The 18,586-nt window shown below is 40.0% G+C and overlaps 3 protein-coding genes across 3 annotated transcripts; all 3 read right to left on the reverse strand.

The window, feature by feature from the left end:
• Positions 1-2,848: 2,848 nt before the first annotated feature.
• Positions 2,849-6,914, reverse strand: LOC133976609 (long-chain specific acyl-CoA dehydrogenase, mitochondrial-like). Its single transcript, XM_062414856.1, has 11 exons — positions 6,826-6,914; positions 5,677-5,856; positions 5,463-5,600; positions 5,213-5,377; positions 4,895-4,961; positions 4,651-4,815; positions 4,466-4,567; positions 4,010-4,123; positions 3,214-3,341; positions 3,042-3,128; positions 2,849-2,943 (listed from the first exon to the last, which is right to left on the reverse strand). The coding sequence occupies exons 1-11, from the start codon at positions 6,912-6,914 to the stop codon at positions 2,850-2,852; spliced, it is 1,329 nt and encodes a 442-aa protein (XP_062270840.1). The 3' UTR covers position 2,849.
• Positions 6,915-7,613: 699 nt separating this feature from the next.
• On the reverse strand, positions 7,614-12,161 carry LOC133976610 (long-chain specific acyl-CoA dehydrogenase, mitochondrial-like). The gene is made up of 11 exons (XM_062414857.1): positions 12,004-12,161; positions 11,279-11,458; positions 11,053-11,190; positions 10,803-10,967; positions 10,642-10,708; positions 10,398-10,562; positions 10,213-10,314; positions 9,827-9,940; positions 9,164-9,291; positions 8,992-9,078; positions 7,614-8,894 (listed from the first exon to the last, which is right to left on the reverse strand). The coding sequence occupies exons 1-11, from the start codon at positions 12,090-12,092 to the stop codon at positions 8,801-8,803; spliced, it is 1,329 nt and encodes a 442-aa protein (XP_062270841.1). The 5' UTR covers positions 12,093-12,161; the 3' UTR covers positions 7,614-8,800.
• A 1,985-nt stretch (positions 12,162-14,146) lies between these two features.
• On the reverse strand, positions 14,147-17,782 carry mylz3 (myosin, light polypeptide 3, skeletal muscle). The gene is made up of 6 exons (XM_062414860.1): positions 17,697-17,782; positions 17,155-17,239; positions 15,603-15,746; positions 15,015-15,185; positions 14,809-14,886; positions 14,147-14,667 (listed from the first exon to the last, which is right to left on the reverse strand). Exons 1-6 carry the CDS (start codon positions 17,697-17,699, stop codon positions 14,639-14,641), a joined length of 510 nt encoding a protein of 169 aa, XP_062270844.1. The 5' UTR covers positions 17,700-17,782; the 3' UTR covers positions 14,147-14,638.
• Positions 17,783-18,586: the final 804 nt, after the last annotated feature.

An 18,586-nucleotide genomic window follows, 5' to 3' on the forward strand; every position in this document is an offset into this window, starting at 1 on the left:
TAAATTCACATAACTGCACATCACACCGCAACGCGCTCACAGACAACAGCAGGGGATTAGTGGACAGCAATGCAAACATTAATATACACTTTCATTTTTTGTAGAAACTTTTACAGTAGCCGGTTTTGTATTGATATGGCTGAAAACTTACATTCATGCTGATAATTTATAAACCCTAATTTCTCCTGTTAATGATACACAAAGTGCTTAGGCTCTTACCTGGAGGTTTAGGTTGCTGAGCGGCACTAATACCCTTGTGTGTGGACAGAGCTGTGGTGACAATGAGAGTGGTATGGGGCCCTCTGATCCCTCCCACCGCAAATTAAACTACCGTAAATGCAGCAGTGTGTGCGCAAGGGGATTATGTGGTTGCCTGTTTTGTGCATGACTGGCAAACCCTGTGATTGGATATGGAATTTGTGCATCTTTGGAGAGCAAATATACAACAACAACAACAAAAATGCAAGAGACACACAGGCCTTATCACACATGAAGTCACACACACACAACACCCAGCAGGTGCAAAGGGAAATGTCAAGTTAAATGGGATTTCTCCCTCTCAGTGTCAAGCCACTTTGCTGGATGGGAAAAGCACTCAGTCCGCAGTGAAGATGAGTGCAGGGCTGAAGCACCAGGGTGTGGCTGTTGCTGAGGAAAGATGGAGAAGGGGGGGAAAAAGGGGAGAGGGAGAGATCGGATAATTTGGATGTGATGCCAAGTGGGGAGTGGAAAGGAGGGGCAAAAAGATAGCAGAATGGGGGAGGACGGCTACTGTAAGGGAGCAGAAGATGGGTGCGTAGCCTGGAAGGGTGGGGTTGACGATGAATCAGGGAACAGTAGCTGTCCCCCCCCAGGATAGGAGTAGTGGGGATGGTGTCTGCCTTCTCAACTGATGTGGATTGTTGGAAGAAATGAAGCACAGGAGGGTCAGACTGGCATGCTGTGGGCATCTATTTGTTGAACTATACTTAAACCCTGCAATATGTGACTATGTATGGGATTAAAAAGGGTTTATTCATACACAGATGTTACTTTTCTGATCCATTAACACTAGAATTCTCTGGTCTGTCTTAGAAATGTAAAGCAGCTTACAGTATTGGCATTCATTATGCAGAAATGTATACCTGGATATATTAAATAGAGGTTATATGAATAGAAAATGTGATCAATATTACCCCTAACTGGCAAAGGATGAGGTTGAAACTTTGTAAAGATTTAATTTGTGCTGTCATATTCAACAGTTTTGCTTGCACAGCAAGCTGCAATGCTAACATGTTGAAGAACAGCCATTTGTCGTGTCTTTACCAGCTTTGTCTTTGCATTCACTGCCACCTACTGATGGAAATAACAAAATGCAAACTGGAGAAAATCAGTATTTCATTCACTCTCAATTATATCCTAAATCTTACACTCCCACTCGCCCACTCCTAACCAATATCATCCTCATATGTGCAGAAAACAAAATCACACCATCTGCTACAAACCCCCACAGGAGGAAATGATGACATTATAAATCCTAAAAAAACATTTAATTTGTAATACTTGCCTCAGCTGTTCTTAATAGTATGCTTAAACTTTGCAAAATTAGTTTATACCTGAAAAATATATGAATCAAGGATACAGAAACTTTAAATTCAATATTGTGTTGATTCTAAAACATCATATTTTTATTTCACCAAAATGGACAACAAAAATATGACAGTGACGACACAAAAAGGCATATGGATCTGATAAATAAATGACAATCATCTCCTTGATAACCTCATACACTCAAGCAACTAATCAGTTATTAGATTTTTGCAAAGTTTGTTAACGAGTTTGTTACCCCCAGGTAAATCTCTCTGTATTTCATAGTATAACAGAAGTTTTTAATCTGGTGTTTACAGCAAGTTTTCTGTGCTGGCACGCTGGTAGTGATGCATTTTACATCAACCAGCAATGATTGGTTTGCCAGAGCTTGTGCAATATTACTGTGAATGTGAATGTATCTATGTTGGCACTTTTGTATGACTGAGTATGTATGTGTATGGTTGCGTGTGTAGTATATGTATTTTATCTCGCCCTATTATTTTACTATTCATTACTTGTTTAATTGAGCTCCGTTCTATACCTTGGGTTTTGAATTTCGTTGTATTTGATAAAATGACAATAAAGGAATCTATCTATCTATCTATCTATCTATCTATCTATCTATCTATCTATCTATCTATCTATCTATCTATCTATCTATCTATCTATCTATCTATCTATCTAGGGGGAAGCAACCATGGATGTATAATAAGAACTGGACAGTGTTGGACGTGGGGTTCTGTTCATTCCTATGAACGTTGTTAAGTGGCGCATGAAGCAAAAAAAGCAACATACTGCTGAATAGAAATTACACATTGAGCATGCACATTATACTGCGCAGGCTCTACAAGCCCCAGTCCATGTGTACCAGAGGCTTCCACTGGCTGAGCTGGTTAACTTCGAGTTCACTTGAATGGAGATAAAATAATTTAATCAAGCGGCTCATTTAGACATTCCAAATGTTATTAGACCGAATGGATCACATTCTGATTGTGACATGAGTCATTTTGCGGGTGTTGTGACACCTGCAAAAAATGGTATCCACTGTTTTACAGCCAGTAGTGACAGCATAGGCTACAGCCAGAAGGGAGAGACAAAAGTTCCACACTGCAGGTTTTAATATATTCTATCGTACCTTCCCATACTTTTTACGACTGACCATCCACGAGAATATTTAGATTTTTACTTTTTATTTTTATTTTTTACAGACGGACATATATTATGTGCAAACCACCCCACTCTCCCCAGTGCTCCTTCACCATGAAAACTTCCAAATTTTCTCACTTCCTGCCGACTATGGTGCGGGCGATGAGCTCTTTCATGATCTCATTGGTGCCTCCATAGATGGGCTGAATACGAGCATCCACAAATGCCCTGGAAGAACAAAGAGACGAAGTTATTGGTGGACTGGAATACAAAACAAATCACAAGCCAATCACCCGTCCCTGTCATACAGGCAGTGTAACACTTACTTGGCGATGGGGTATTCCCACATGTAGCCCCAGCCTCCATGGAGCTGCAGGCACTGAGTGGCCACCTTGTTCTGGAGGTCAGAAGCCCTGGAAAAAAGACAAGGATGTCAGTACATGGCAACACCAGGACCTATTTTGGAGATGCTGGTAAAGTACAGAAACATGGTCTCACCAGAACTTGGCCATGGAGGCTGTGGAGGTATCCAGGCGTTTCTCAGCGTGGAGCTGAAGGCAGTTATCAACAAAGGATCGGCCCACACAGATTTCAGTCTTCAGCTCTGCCAGCTTGTGCTGCACAGTCTGTAGGGTAAAATTAGATATCAGTCTTCTTCAGAAGGAAAGTTGTGATTGTAAGGCCTGCACAGAAGATACTAAACATCAACAGATGGCAATGAATTTATGAATTGAATGAATTTATGTTTAAATCTGTGACTAAATAAATTAGTGAACTGAACAGAGGATAAAGGAACAGAGCTCATTTGTTTTCAGTGGTATGGTGTGAATAAACAAAGGCTGCCTGGTGTGTGTGGGATGAATATATTTAAAACAGTAGCCTGATAAGACTGCAAATAGGTTCACTTTGTGAAAATAGGAACTTACTGATACTAATTTTGTTGTCATTGTGGCCCGTTTCTGTTTCAGTTTTGCATAAATGAACAACAAAAATGAAAAATCAATTCAGTATTTACTAGAGCCTGGACTGATATTGGCCTATCACAGATATATCGGTGTTGGTGTGTATGCTGTCTGATATGTGCCATATTTTTATATCTATAAGCATCATTTAATGTATATTTGATCCTTCTTCTTAATTCCCAGAAGATTACAATTCCAATGCAATGATGTAATTTTATACAATAACATTTACTGTCAAGCTATAAAATATCAAACTACACATTTTAGTCAAGGAAAATATGCACTTACAATCAAATAATCTACCTGAAACCAAAAAACTATGCAATACAAACCTGCAGCTGAGCGATCGTCTTTCCGAAAGCTTTCCTCTGCGACACGTAGTTCCTGGTTTCCTCAAACATGAACTCACAGCTCGCTATTGCCATGTCAGCAATCATCAGACGTTCCTAATCCAACAAAATGATGATTTACAATCAAATCAACGGAAGCAAACCAATAATAAACTGTGCAGAAATATCTAGATAATGACACAAACTAAAAAGTGAATGCAAATTACATACAAAAAGAAAGATTTTACAATTTTAAATGTCCTAATTTAGTGTATCTGTGGAATTTTGACGTGTTCATCAGAATTAACAACTTAATCTTTTAAAATAATTTGTGGCCTGTTTTCTGTTTTCCATCTTGCTGCTTTAGGTAATATGATAGATAGATGTTGGTGCTTCAAGCCACTGTGCCAAAGACTTGTGTATGAGAGTGCAATGTCATCGAACTTTTTACATGTTCACCTGAGGCAGTTCATTCATCAAATAGCGGAAGCCCATGTTGAGTTCCCCTAGGAGGGCGTCAGCTGGTAGCCGCACATCCTCAAAAAACAGTTCAGCCGTGTCCTTAAAAAGAAGGAGAAGTATTTGAAGTTAGGAAAAACACTATGATGGAAAAATGTTCCCAAGCATTCGAGGTGGTCAGGTACCTGAGCCTTCAGACCAATCTTATCCAACTTGCGTCCTTTCACGAAGCCTTTCATGCCGTTCTCCACCAGGAACAGACTGATGCCATGAGCAGCTGTCTTGGCTTCGCGGTTGGTCACGGTCACTACCACCACCAGGTCGGCCATCCAACCATTCGAGATGAACACCTGGAGATGGATAAAAGGTCAAGCCAATGTTGACATGCAATGAAATTGCCGTTTTTTGCTTCTGTGACTCTGCCAGCACCTTGTTGCCGTTGAGGATCCAGTCGCTGCCGTCCTTCTTGGCGTTTGTCCTCACACCTTGAAGATCACTGAAAAGATGAAAGGTGCCAGGTCATGAAAGCTACACCACTTTAACACACACCCATATTTATATTCAAACTTTGCCTATTTCTAAGGTAGGTGAAGGTCAGCTTTTTGAATTATTTTCTGCTTCGTAACTACCCTATTTAAATGGCATTTGTAATATGTCTCAAATAAATGAACCCCAAATAAGGCTGTAATTCATTACACGTTGGTCTGTAAAGTTTTTCTTTTTAGACATATATGTTTGAGCCCTGACCTGCCTGCTCCTGGCTCTGTCATGCCAATAGCACCGATGCATGTTCCTGCCATCATCTTTGGGATGAAGCGTTCAATCTGCTCCTTGGTGCCGTAGTTTAAGATGTAGGGCATGATGACGTCGGAGTGGAGGGCGAAACCGGGTCCTGTGCAGTTGCAGTACATTCTGGTGAACAAATACAGAACCAAATGAGAACAGTTAGCCAGTGTATGATATCAGAATTGAGTTTTCACCTTAAAGGACCACTCACAGTTCCTCCCAAATGATGATGGTGGATAACAGGTCGCCTCCAATGCCACCATGCTCCTCTGGCGTCATTATTCCCAGCAGGCCTTGCTCCCCAGCCTTCTCCCACACTTCCCGGCTCACCTGACCTTCCTTCTCCCACCTGGACAAACAAAAAGAAGATATTGTAGTGAGGTGAGGAAACACATGATAATGGAGGAGACAAAAGAAACACCTACTGGTTGTGGTGTGGCACCACCTCTTCTTGGAAGAAGCGCCGGACACTTTGTCTGAAGATGTCATGGTCCTCATTGAAGATCCTGCGAGTGCCAATGTCCATCAGGGTCTTGGCGGCAGAGGTCTCTGGGCGTGTGGAGGATGCAGAATGACTGTGCTGCTGGGTCTGACTGTGCTGTAGTCTGGGAGGAATTACAGGAATTCAATCAATCATACTTTCCCCCAAATTTTACAGATTTTGTCAGAAGAAGCACATATCAGACTTTAAGCTGTGGCGGGACCATACGAACTATTTGATTCAGCATTAAAAACACCTAAACGGATGAATTGGCTTTCAGGTGAAGTCTTACAAACATGCTTGGAACACAAAAAACATTGTTGAAAATTGGTTATAAAATGAAATGCTCATGTTAAACTAATTCACTGTAACTGTTGAATGCAGGTACCTTCACATACTTGCAAATGAACAGAAGGTAAACATCAAGCGGGATATTTTTCTGTATGTTTTCTCTTTTGTGTAGATAAAACATACTTGTATTAATATTACAAGATTTGTGCATTATGTTTTAGTTTTAGTGAATTCATAGGTGAGCATAAAGAATGAAACCTCATGAGCTACACTTATTTCATACATTGAAAGAATATCCTGCAACAAACTGTGGTGTAAACATTTTTCTATTATAGATAATCATCCCAAATTGGAATTTGTGGCTGTGTCCATGCAACACAGGAGGGTGTTGAATTATTATGGTATGTAAATCTAACAATATTCATATATTTTACAATATTCCACACAATTTTGTGACTATAACAGATAAGCTGTAATGTGTTACTGAAAATATCAGGAAGGCCCTATTTGTTATTGACCCCCTAAGGTAAGACCAGAGGCACAGAAGGAAAAACTTGTTTAACTGGATGTTATTATTTACATGCTTTGGCTGAGTACACACAAAGTCTGTCATAACAGTCCCAGTGACCAGGTGTCCATTATCAAGAATTAATGGACGAGGAAGCGCGCCAGACAGTTGCGTCCGCGGAGTCCGTTAATTCCTGATAATGGACACCACATCGTGCGTTATCCTTTACATATCTAAAAAAATCAATACTACTTCAAGAATACAACCATTAAAAGCAGTAAGATTATATTTTACCTTGTAGTAGCAGCAGAGAGTCCCCATCCTCGCCCGGAGACATTTCTCAATGTTGAATAGCAGCTTTTAGGGGTTTTTAAAAGAAACATTTCGGTGGAATAAAATTGTGATAAAACTATCAAAACGGACGCAAAAAAACAAAAATAATAAAAACTAACAACAACAAAAACAGGAGAAAAATCGCCTTAGTTGCACACCGGTAGGTAGGTAAAATGATAAATACATATACAATATTTTCAAATTGGTAATTAAATAAATGTTAACTTAAATACCCTATATACACATATTAAGCAACTCTTCCTACTGTGGGTGGTTTTGCCTGTGAAAAAAAAACCAGCAGACCTCTTCCTTCTTCTTCCTCTCAGTGCAAGATAGTAAATAGCCTATTTATAAGAAGACAACTGTAATATGTAACAGCTTAACTTGCAAAACCTGCTGCAATGCTTACAAATTGAAGAACAGGGCCATGTCCTCACCAGATGCGTCTTTCATTTTTACTGCCACCTGCTGATAAAAATAACTAAATGCAAGCTGGGAAATCAGTATTTCAACCCCTACCACTACTCTCCATCATATCTCAAGACTTAAAACTATTGCAAGCATCACACCATCTGCTACAAATACAGGGGGAAATTAAAAGATGTTACAAACCCCAATTTGTAATAACTGCCTAATATGTTCTCAATAGTATGGTAAAACTGGGCATTACTGACAAAATTGGTTTATACCTTTAGTATGATTCAAGGATGCAGAAATTCTATATTAAACACTGTGTTGATTCTGGCAAGTAAAACATAATGTGTGTTTATTTCATCAATATGAACAACCAAGATATGACAGTAAGGACACTTTGTGTTGACAAAAAGGTATATGGACCTGATAAATAAATGACAATCATCTCTTCGATATTCTCACACACACTCAAGCAACTAATAGCAGTTTCATTTATAAAAATAAAACATGTTCAAGTGCATTTTTACCTGGAATCTGTTATTGTTCTATTAAGTATAAATACAATGGACACTACAATGACTGTTAAATGGCATATAAAAATAAAGTTGTAAAATATAACTCATATTTTACTAACAAAGCCCATGTTCAGAAACGCTCTGGCAATCAGTGTTTGTTCGGAAAATAAGTCAACCCTCTAAAACTACTGTAATATGCATCACTTAAAAATCAAGGACAACCCTGTTTATTTATTTATTTTTTCCACTTGCAACTTCCAACCCTGATTTGAAGAATTCAAGTGGAATTTAAAGCTGCAGTGCAGGACTTTTACATATGAATGAATGTCAAAATGAACACCTTATATGTACACCAAATTAGTTCACACAATGCTGAATAAGCCTATCACCGCCAGATAAATCTCTCTATATTTCACAATATACCTGACTCTTTTAATCTGATGTCTGGAGCGACCTTCCTGTGCCGCAGCAAAGGTAGTGATTTTACATTTTACATCAACCAAGCAATGGTTCGTTTGCCATCAGCGGGACATCAGTCAGTCGAGCTGGTAAACTTCCAGTTCAGCCCACCACTAAATTGAATGGGGTTAAAATGATTCAGTTGTGCGGCTTTTTCTAGACTTTCCAAATGTTATTGGACGGAATGGATCAAATTCTCATAATGACATGAGTCATTTTGCAGAGGTTGTGAAACTCAAACAACTGTATGCACTGTTTTACAGCAAGTAGTATAGTGGTTAGAGCCAATAGAGCAGCTAGGAGTCATACATTATAAGCATCTGTCACCTGTGTTTTTGTAAATAACCTCACTGCCAGAAGTGGGAGACAAAAGTTATGCACTGCAGGTTTAACTACATTTACAATTACAGACTTTTCACGACCAAGAGAACATTCGGAATTTTCAGTTTTTTTCCAGACAAATCATCAACCAAGAAACAAACACATATTATGTGCAAACCACCCCACTCTCCCCAGTGCTCCTCCACCATAAAACCTTCCAAATTTTCTCACTTCTGGCTGACAATGGTGCGGGCAATGAGCTCCTTCATGATCTCATTGGTGCCTCCATAGATGGGCTGAACACGAGAGTCTACAAATGCCCTGGAAGAACAAAGAGACAAGTTGTTGGTGGACTGGAATACAAATCAAATCACAAGCCAATCACCCGTCCCTGTCATACAGACAGTGTAACACTTACTTGGCGATGGGGTATTCAGACATGTAGCCCCAGCCTCCATGGAGCTGCAGGCACTGAGTGGCCACCTTGTTCTGGAGGTCAGAAGCCCTGGAAAAAAGACAAGGACGTTAGCACATGGCAACACCAGGACCTATTTTAGAGATGCTGGTAAAATACAGAAACATGGTCTCACCAGAACTTGGCCATGGAGGCCGTGGAGGGATCCAGGCGTTTCTCAGCGTGGAGCTGAAGACAGTTATCCAAGAAGGATCGGCCCACACAGATTTCAGTCTTCAGCTCTGCCAGCTTGTGCTGCACAGTCTGTAGGGTAAAATTAGATGTTAATTTTCAAAAGAAACATTGTGATTCTAAGGAAAAGACACTAAACATAAACAGTAGGCAATGAAAAAAACTTGCTATTAAAACATTTCTTATGTTTAAATCTGTGACTAAAGAATAACATAACAATGAACCGAAAATGGGAAAAAGGAACGGAGCTTATTTGTTTTCAGTGGTATGGTGTGAACAAACAAAGGCTTGTTGGGTGTGTGGTAAATACAAACAGGATAAGACTGTAAATAAGTTCCGGTTATGTTGAAGTAAATAGGAACTTACTGAGACAGAGTTCTGAAGTTGGACCACAATGAAAATCTTTAGATTTTTGGTATATTAAATACAGCAAGCCAGTCGGTTTTGCCCTTACTGTGGCCTGTTTCTATTTAAATTTTAAATAAATGATCAAACAAAACATAAAATTCAATTAAGTCTTTAAAGAATGGGTTAAAGTAGACTAGTAGTCTAGAAAAATATGCACGTACAATCACATAATCAACCTGAAAAACTATGTGACACAAACCTGTAGGTGAGCGATCGTCTTGCCGAAAGCTTTCCTCTGCAACACGTAGTTCCTGGTTTCCTCAAACATGAACTCACAGCTCGCTATTGCCATGTCAGCAATCATCAGACGTTCCTAATCCACCAAAAATACTTGATTAATCACCAAATAAACCAAATCAAAGCAATAACAACAACAATGCAAATTGAGTACAAAATGACTAGTTTAACTTGTTATTAATCAGAACAAACGCAACCTTTTAAATTTATTCATGCTGTATTTTCGGTTTCTGAACAAAACTAACCATCTTGTTGCTTTCAAGATTAATAGTAAGATTTTGGTGCTACAAGCCACTGTGTCACAGACTTGTGTATGAGAGGCTGATGTTGAATTTGTTACATGTTCACCTGAGGCAGTTCATTCATCAGATAGTAGAAACCTTTGTTGAGTTCTCCTAAGAGGGCGTCAGCTGGTAGCCGCACATCCTCAAAAAACAGTTCAGCCGTGTCCTTAAAAAGAAGGAGAAGTATTTGAAGTTAGGAAAAACACTATGATGGAAAAATGTTGCCAAGCATTCGAGGTGGTCAGGTACCTGAGCCTTCAGACCAATCTTATCCAACTTGCGTCCTTTCTGGAAGCCTTTCATGCCGTTCTCCACCAGGAACAGACTGATGCCATGAGCAGCTGTCTTGGCCTCGCGGTTGGTCACGGTCACTACCACCACCAGGTCGGCCATCCAACCGTTTGTGATGAACACCTGGAGATGGATAAAAGGTCAAACCGATATTGACATGCAATGAAATGGCCGTTTTTTGCTTGTGTGACTCTGCCAGCACCTTGTTGCCGTTGAGGATCCAGTCGCTGCCGTCCTTCTTGGCGTTTGTCCTCACACCTTGTAGATCACTGAAAAGATTAAAAGGGTGCCGGGTCGTGAAAGTTACACTACATTATCACTTATCTATGCATGCTGGTGTCACATTTATGCTTGAGCCCTGACCTGCCTGCTCCTGGCTCTGTCATTGCAATGGCAGCGATGGATGTTCCTGCCATCAGCTTGGGGATGAAGCGTTCGATCTGCTCCTTGGAGCCGTAGTTTAAGATGTAGGGCATGACGATGTCGGAGTGGAGGGCGAAACCGGGTCCTGTGCAGTTGCAGTACATTCTAGTGAACAAATACAAAACCAAATTAAAAAGGTTGGTCAGTGTATGAACTGAGAATCGTATTTTCACCTTAAAGGACCACTCACTGTTCCTCCCACGTGATGACGGTGGATAACAGGTCGCCTCCAATGCCACCATGCTCCTCTGGAGTCATTATTCCCAGCAGGCCTTGCTCCCCAGCCTTCTCCCACAATTCCCGGCTCACCTGACCTTCCTTCTCCCACCTGGACAAACAAAAAGAAGATATTGTAGTGAGGTGAGGAAACGCATGATAATGGAGGAGACAAAAGAAAACATAAAAGAAACACCTACTTGTTGTGGTGTGGCACCACCTCCTCTTGGAAGAAGCGCCGGACACTTTGTCTGAAGATGTCATGGTCCTCATTGAAGATCCTGCGAGTGCCAATGTCCATCAGGGTCTTGGCGGCAGAGGTCTCTGGGCGTGTGGAGGATGCAGAATGACTGTGCTGCTGGGTCTGACTGTGCTGTAGTCTGGGAGGAATTACAGGAATTCAATCAATCATACTTTTCTTAACAGACAATACATTCACTTTGGTATAGCAGCAAAATATTATGGGAAGTGTGATATTAATAATCTACCATTTGCATGAGAGGCAAGTAATGTGTAATTGTTTAATATGGTACCAGAATAATATTTAAACATTTAAAATAAGTATAGAGCCATTCAGAAAAAAATAAATATAGTTCAAAACAATAGCTCAAGCGACAGCAATATTGTCAACTTTAATTAATAGCACAAAAGTTGCAAAGCTAAAGTCCTTGCAGGTCACAATGGTCACAATGCAGAAAGTGTGTCAAAGGTTACTGTGACCCACTTCTAGAGACAGTCACTGTAATTATATTGGAAAAAAGGACACTGTTCACCCAACATGAATATAACTATACTATATATAATATAACTAATTGATATGCATTCTGTATGTAGAAGTACATCGCGTAGCTATAGTTGAAACATATCTAACAGGAAATAATACTTCAAAAAGACAAACATTAAAACGACCAGTGCAATATTTCACCTAGTAGGAGCAGCGGAGAGTGTTTGAGCTCGTCCGGAGGCATTTCTCAAGCCGGAATAGCAGGTTTTAGCGATGTTTTTAACAAACATTTTGCAGTAAGAAGCGCAAACAGAAGAAAACAGACACAAGAAAGCAGGGTTAAAGATCGCCTGAGTGATAATAACATGTAAAGATGGATCACTCTGTATTCATTCACTGGCTCCTCTTCCGTGCTGGAAAAAGTGCGATTAGCTTTGAATGTATTTACTTTTAGTCATCATTATATTTTATTGATGTGTAATTTAGCTCATTTAAACGTAAATGTAACTTATATTATATAACATGTACAGAGTAACACTTCATATTGTGGGAGGTGTTGTCCGTGAAAACAGCAGCAGAGTGAGATATCTGCTTTCTGTCAGTGGAAACAGATTTCTTCTTCTTTTAAACCTTGCAGAGATGTTCTTGCATAATTCTGCCCTCTGTTGGTAAGAGGGGAACAATTGCAGGTGCTAGGCCTACTGTGTTTCTGCAGAAACAACAACAAAAAACGTTTAGTTTAAATAATTATGTATCCATATTAATAATAAACAAAAACTCAATAGGCTTTTATATGATAGTCTTCAAATTTTACACAATGTAGCTGCCAGACTGCTAAAAAAACAACCAAGAAAAGAGATCAGATTACTCCCCTCTTTTGAGATTTTAATTACCTAACCCTTATCAACCTGCGCACAGTCTGAAGTCCTCTGACAGGAAGTTGTTGGCAGTTTCCATGTTTGGGCGAGAGACTAAACGGGACAAAGAGTTGGCTGTTGGGGTGCCTTAACTATGGAGCAATCTGCCTGATGAACTCAGACTTGCAAAACCAGCATCTTGCTTCTTAAAACACATTTGTATCATAAGGATTCTGAATAACCTCTGTTAAATAGCCTTTTTCTCTTTACTTACTCTGAAAATGTAGGTTGTATTTACCTTATTGTCTTGTAAAGCACTTTGTTATCACTGGGTTTGATAAGTGCTATATAAATAAACACTAATATTATTGTTATTATATTAACAATAATACTACTTCCATTTTAGCAGATGCAGAGATCATATGTAATGTGTGTATTGAACATGATGTGCTCCATAAAGGTCTGTTGACTTCTTCATGACACCACAAGGGGGCAGGGCAGGCTTTCTTAATGTTGCAAAACATTTTCAATCAATGGTTGAACCTGTCTGCCCTAATCTGCCAAAATTGTGTGTCTGGAATTATTGCTCCCTCATTTCCTCCACATTAAAAACACAGGTAAGCCTCTTTTAAGGTTAAACACAAAAATAATCTGTCTATTTCCTACTTACTTCCTTTTATGTCTTCCTTCCCAAAGGTACAAAAAAAAGCCTAGCAATGATTGACACCTGACCCGAGCAGAGGCCATAGGTCAGTTATACTTGAACACATGTCCCCAAAATATCTGACCCAGCCAGAAATGATCCCTTTGGCCCCCTAGGATTTATTAGGCCAAGGTCAACGTGTCTCCCCTCTCTTCTGACGTCTCTTCAGACATCTATTCTCTTTATAGACTTATGTAATGATGTGGCCTCTCACATATGTTCTGGTTGAAAGCTGAAAGGCTTTTTTTTTTACTATACCTTCTTCCCTAACTATTAGATATAATGGCATTATGCAATGTAGTAATGTTTTTTTTATGTAGTTTAATTGTGTACATGACTTTTAGGGATGTTTTTTTTTTATATAGGAGAATTAAGAATATACTTGTGCCCCTTAAAATGTCACTTGAAATTGAGTTTAGAATAAATTGTGTCTTAATCTATGCTTTGATGCTTTGTGGAGCCAAATAATTGTAATGTGAGGCTGTGGATAATACATTTGGATTACAAATAAACCTTACATGTATAAAAATGTAAAAAGGGCTAATTAAATGGCAAAACACAGAGCATTTTAGTAAGATTTTATATTGTGTTTCTTTCTTTTCTTTCTGTCTCTATTTATGAGCTTTCATGGACTAGTTTTTATCCTCTGTCATCAGGACATTTCACTTTTCTGTAGTTCTGTCCCACTAAATTTCATAAATATAGTATATTGATGCCTTATACTAAATCATATCTACAACAGGATGTGGACAATGAAATATCAAGGATCAGCCATGATGGGATGTACTTTTGAAAAGTTTATTCTGAAATGAACAGAGTGAAAATAAATAAAACTTTTCAGGGAAGTGGGAGACTTTTGGCGGTCAATCCACTACCATTCTCCAGCACCTTTGGCATTGCTGGGGCAGTGATGGCATTACTTTATGAGGTGGCGGTGGGAAGGGAGGGATCTACCCTCACTTGATGAGCGGTCACCCCTTCTCCCCCGTTCCTCACCCCAAATGTGGTGAGTGGAGACGCGCCCCGGGTGGGGGGGGAGAGAGTAGAGGCCGAGTGATGGGGTCTACAATGGAGAGCAGATGTCCCGAAACAGAAGGGTTGGAAACAAAATGGAAAGGAAAACAAAATAAACAACAAGATGGGGTTGCTTCAACATCCCTTGTACAAAGTCCTTGTCTTTCCTTGGTTGGTCTTTAAAACAGTGTAGATGTCCTGAACACCGTTGGGCTGTCTGTAGGCTGGCTACAGTTTCTTCAGCACTCCTCCTTCTGGCCTCTTACACGGACAAGATGTGCTTGACGAAAGCTGGAGAAGTAAAAAAGAAGAAATGAGAATCCATAAGAAGAAGTAAGAACCCATTCTCATAAAAGCTGAAGAAATAAGAACCCATAAATCTGGAAAAGTCATACATTACATGAGGAAGAGTACTGGGAAGTCAAAGCTTACCCTCATAGTGCACACTGCCGTTCTCGTCCTCCTGACCAGTCATAAGGGCATCAATCTCATTCTCATTCATCTTCTCTCCTGTAGACCCACAAGGATCCATGTCAGAAATGTAATCCCCCATTTCGCACACATGCTCACATACTGTACGTGCTAAGTAAACTATATTTGTGTGCTTCTATATTTGGGGAAGGTGACTTGAGACTCACCCAGGGTTGACAGCACGATACGCAGCTCAGCGCCCATGACTGTGCCGTTGCCCTCCTTGTCAAAGACACGCAGACCCTCAACGTAGTCATCGTAGGTACCTTTTGGGTAGGTGTCAACGGTCTTCAGCATGGGCAGGAAAGCGTCGAAGTTGAGCCTCTTGTTGGCCATGTCTGTGAGTTAAAAAAAATGTCACAGAAGGCACCATGATAAATGAGTGTATGGTTGCAAATGCAAACCTTTAGATCAAGTGTTTATCACTAAACACAGAAGAATTAGGTATGTTTAGACTACTTTTTTTCAGTGTTTCTACGTCAAAGAAAGGCCAGTTTAACCAGCTGACCTAAGTTTAGGTTTAAGCTTAAATTGAAATGGGGACTTTATAACTTTTGAGAGAACAAATGACACACACTCGTCATCTTACATATAATAAGAGTCACTGTTCTGCCATTTAATACACTTGCGGGTGCAGGTTAAACCTTTTTCTGTCTTGTAGAAAAAGCTAGGTAGATGTTGCTGTGTGACTGGCAATGTTTCAGTTTCTTTACATGTAGTCAGTTTTGTCTGGATTTGTCTAAATGTTGTCTTACCGTCAGCATTTGGTTTGCCCAGGATTGCGTGAACGTCCTTGTTGGTAGGGTTCTGGCCCAGAGCGCGCATGATGTCGGCCACCTGGTTGAAGGCCACCTGGTTGTCACCGACTCTGTCAAAGAGACCGAAAGCCTCCTTGAAGTCTGGCGGAGACAAGAGAGTCAGGAGAGAGCTGTTCAGTTACAAAGTAGGGACACAAGTAGATTTTAGATTCAGTATCTGACATGCTATGAGAGCATAAGTTACAGTGAAATACCTATATAAAATGACAAACAGGGCTATTGGGTATAACATATAATTACTTTTGATCTTGCTGCCAAATGTTATGTTTCATATGAGTACTATGGCATGGCATGACAATGTTTGCGAAATTCTCTTTTTGGTTCCCATTAGATCCATCCCCTTTGGGTTTTCTTTTCTTTCTATCCAGGGTTCTTAGTCAACTATGGCAGCTATGTGGTGTCACACTGTGTTAGAGGATCAAAGACAGTAGAAGTCGCATACTTCCGCCATTGTTTACAGCTAATTGGGAGCAACAGCTGTATCCAAGCAGAGAATAGGGAGCATGAACAAAGGCTAGCTATTTCTATGAATGCGTCAAGAAGGCAACTCAAAGTGACCTTTCAGATAGATTAATGCTCTTATGTGATTTCCCAGCAGCAGCAGCAGCCACCCCACCCCTCCCCATTCCTCCCTGTGCTTGCATTTCGGAGGAATTTAGGGTGACATCGGGAGAAAACTGATACATCCTGACAGGGTAACCCAGGCCATATAGAGGCATGGCCCCCTGGCCCTGCTCAAGTTAAACATAAAAATGCTGACAGCAGTGTAATCAATACCTTGTCTTACATGGCCTGTATGTATTTCACTGGCTATCAACTTAATGCAGAAAGTATAAATCTACCCAACTGTGCAGAAGCAGCACTTTTTGGGGGGTTTTGATCAGATTTTCAAAATTAAAAAGGGTCCCAAGAAGCACACTTGAACTTTTCCCTGAACTTTAAGAGATAACTGGCAACTGGTAAAGTTCAAGGTTTATCACATCTACATGAGCACACATATGATGCAAGAACTTATAATATCCATAGAAAATACTATGTAGATGACATGCCCACACGTAGAGCCACAACAAATGCCTTCCACCTAACACAAGGCAATGCTTATAGATGACATGTCTTTCTGCACTGAACAAAAGCATTGGGGATGGTGCTGGGGGGATCAAGGTTTGGATTCCTTCTGTAAGCGGATGCCACTGGGCCTGCATCTTAAACCTTTGCCTGGGGATTAACACCTCTGCTGTGCAAGGGCCACTGCGGTTTGCAAGACAAGGCTAGATGAGCTTAGAATAGACTACTCGACAACTGGACAAGTCTGTGGAATGTCATGTCCTAGGGCGGTCTAGCAGTTCATTTGGACTAAAGTTTAAGCTAGGCAAGCCTGCATCTACTTTGGGAGTTTGTTTAGGGTGACTATTGCTGAAAAATCCTATAGTACAAAAATGGCAGCACTCTCACTACTGTTTTTCAAGAATCTTGCTTTTTCCTCACTTACCCTCAATCTGGTCTGCTGAGAACTCAGTGCCACCTGCAGCTGGTGCTGGTGCTTCTGCTGCTGGAGCTGCTGCCTCGGCTTCGGCCTGTCACATAACAATACACAAGAACACACAAACACAAAAGGTACATTGATGAATACATGCACACATAGCACAGAGAAATTAATAGAATCAAATGATTTATATTTAATAGAAATAGTCCAAATCCAGTTTGTGTAAGATTTTTCTATCTGCAATTCTGTCTTAGAATTTATTGCTCTAAATTGTCTTAAACACAAATATATGTACTGTATAATTTAGATATGTGGAGGTATTTCTCAAGAAAGTGATCCTGGACCCAAAGTTTTAATTCTCAACATTTCAGAATCTTCGGAGAGGTGAACTTTTTTACAATTTGTAAAGCCTTTCAGAGCAACAATAAGCCAGACTTGATTTTTTTTCAAGAGATAGTATCCAAACCCATGCCACAGGAAAAAAAAAAAAAAGTAACTCCACTGGTACTGCCCAACCCAAAAGGTCCGAAACACAATCATGTACACACCATTTTGGAGAGTAGGAGCTGGAGGAGTGGAAAGAAGACAATCTGAAGTCCCTAGACAGACTGGTCCTGAGCCATGGTCCAAGCCCCCTCTTATTTATCCCGGGAATGTGATGTCACATATGCTAATGAAGTGGATCAGATGACACGTTGGAACATCTTTAACTTTCTTAGGGCAAACGGGAAGGAGAGCACCCTCAGAGCTGTGGGAGTAGGCCTTTAGAAGGGGACAGGGTTATTTTTAGAAGACCAAAGAACTGTGTCAAGACTCTGTTCCTCATGTACCAAGAATAAAACAGCTTTTAAACTTATTTCTATAAACAACTAAATATTTCATTTTCTTGAAATTAAAAGTTTGTCTCTTTTGAAAGAGACAAATAGTTGAACTGTCAGTGAAAATGTAGAAAACTCAGCTACCTAGTGTCCCACTGTAGAAGGAGCCCCAAGCCCAAAGAGCTCACTTACAAGGTGGTATTTTTAAACAGTGGGACGGCTCCTCCTCTCATGTCTTAATGACAGCGAGGCAAAAACCATTCGAAAAGCTGATTCTATTCAGGCGGGTATTTGGAAAGCTTAGTGGCAGTAAACACATGAACAGAACTTGAGTTACATGAATGTAGGCTCCATGAACATTACCTTTCACTTAGTTGATTTAAAGCAGTATAAAACCAAAGAAACCATACCACATTATCTTCACCACATAGAAAAATAACAAAGATGTTTAATTGATTTTGCAGTGCAATTCAGCACTTTAACAATCACTATAACATGGTAATTGAAAATGGCTCAAATTTTCTTTAATATCCTGCGTGTATGTATCCGGCTCCATGAAAAGATAATCACATTGAAGTTAAATTGAGGGGATAAAAGGATCATAATATATTAAGTTGCCC

The sequence above is a fragment of the Scomber scombrus genome, chromosome 24 (assembly GCF_963691925.1).
Source record: "Scomber scombrus chromosome 24, fScoSco1.1, whole genome shotgun sequence".
Taxonomy (NCBI): Eukaryota; Metazoa; Chordata; class Actinopteri; order Scombriformes; family Scombridae; genus Scomber; species Scomber scombrus.

Excerpts from the sequence above, each read along its gene's own strand:
- LOC133976609 (XM_062414856.1), bottom strand. The coding sequence starts at position 6,914 with ATGTTTCTTTTAAAAACCCCTAAAAGCTGCTATTCAACATTGAGAAAT. Across the intron at positions 5,378-5,462 it reads ATCATCATTTGGGAGGAACT|AATGTACTGCAACTGCACAG; the intron begins GTGAGTGGTCCT and ends TTTGTTCACCAG. Across the intron at positions 4,962-5,212 it reads ACAGAGCCAGGAGCAGGCAG|TGATCTTCAAGGTGTGAGGA; the intron begins GTCAGGGCTCAA and ends TCATCTTTTCAG.
- LOC133976610 (XM_062414857.1), bottom strand. The coding sequence starts at position 12,092 with ATGTTTGTTAAAAACATCGCTAAAACCTGCTATTCCGGCTTGAGAAAT. Across the intron at positions 9,941-10,212 it reads TGATGAATGAACTGCCTCAG|GAACGTCTGATGATTGCTGA; the intron begins GTGAACATGTAA and ends TTGGTGGATTAG. Across the intron at positions 8,895-8,991 it reads TCTGAATACCCCATCGCCAA|GGCATTTGTAGACTCTCGTG; the intron begins GTAAGTGTTACA and ends TTGTTCTTCCAG.
- mylz3 (XM_062414860.1), bottom strand. Across the intron at positions 15,747-17,154 it reads CTCAGCAGACCAGATTGAGG|ACTTCAAGGAGGCTTTCGGT; the intron begins GTAAGTGAGGAA and ends TGTCTCCGCCAG. Across the intron at positions 15,186-15,602 it reads GGGCAAACCAAATGCTGACG|ACATGGCCAACAAGAGGCTC; the intron begins GTAAGACAACAT and ends TTTAACTCACAG.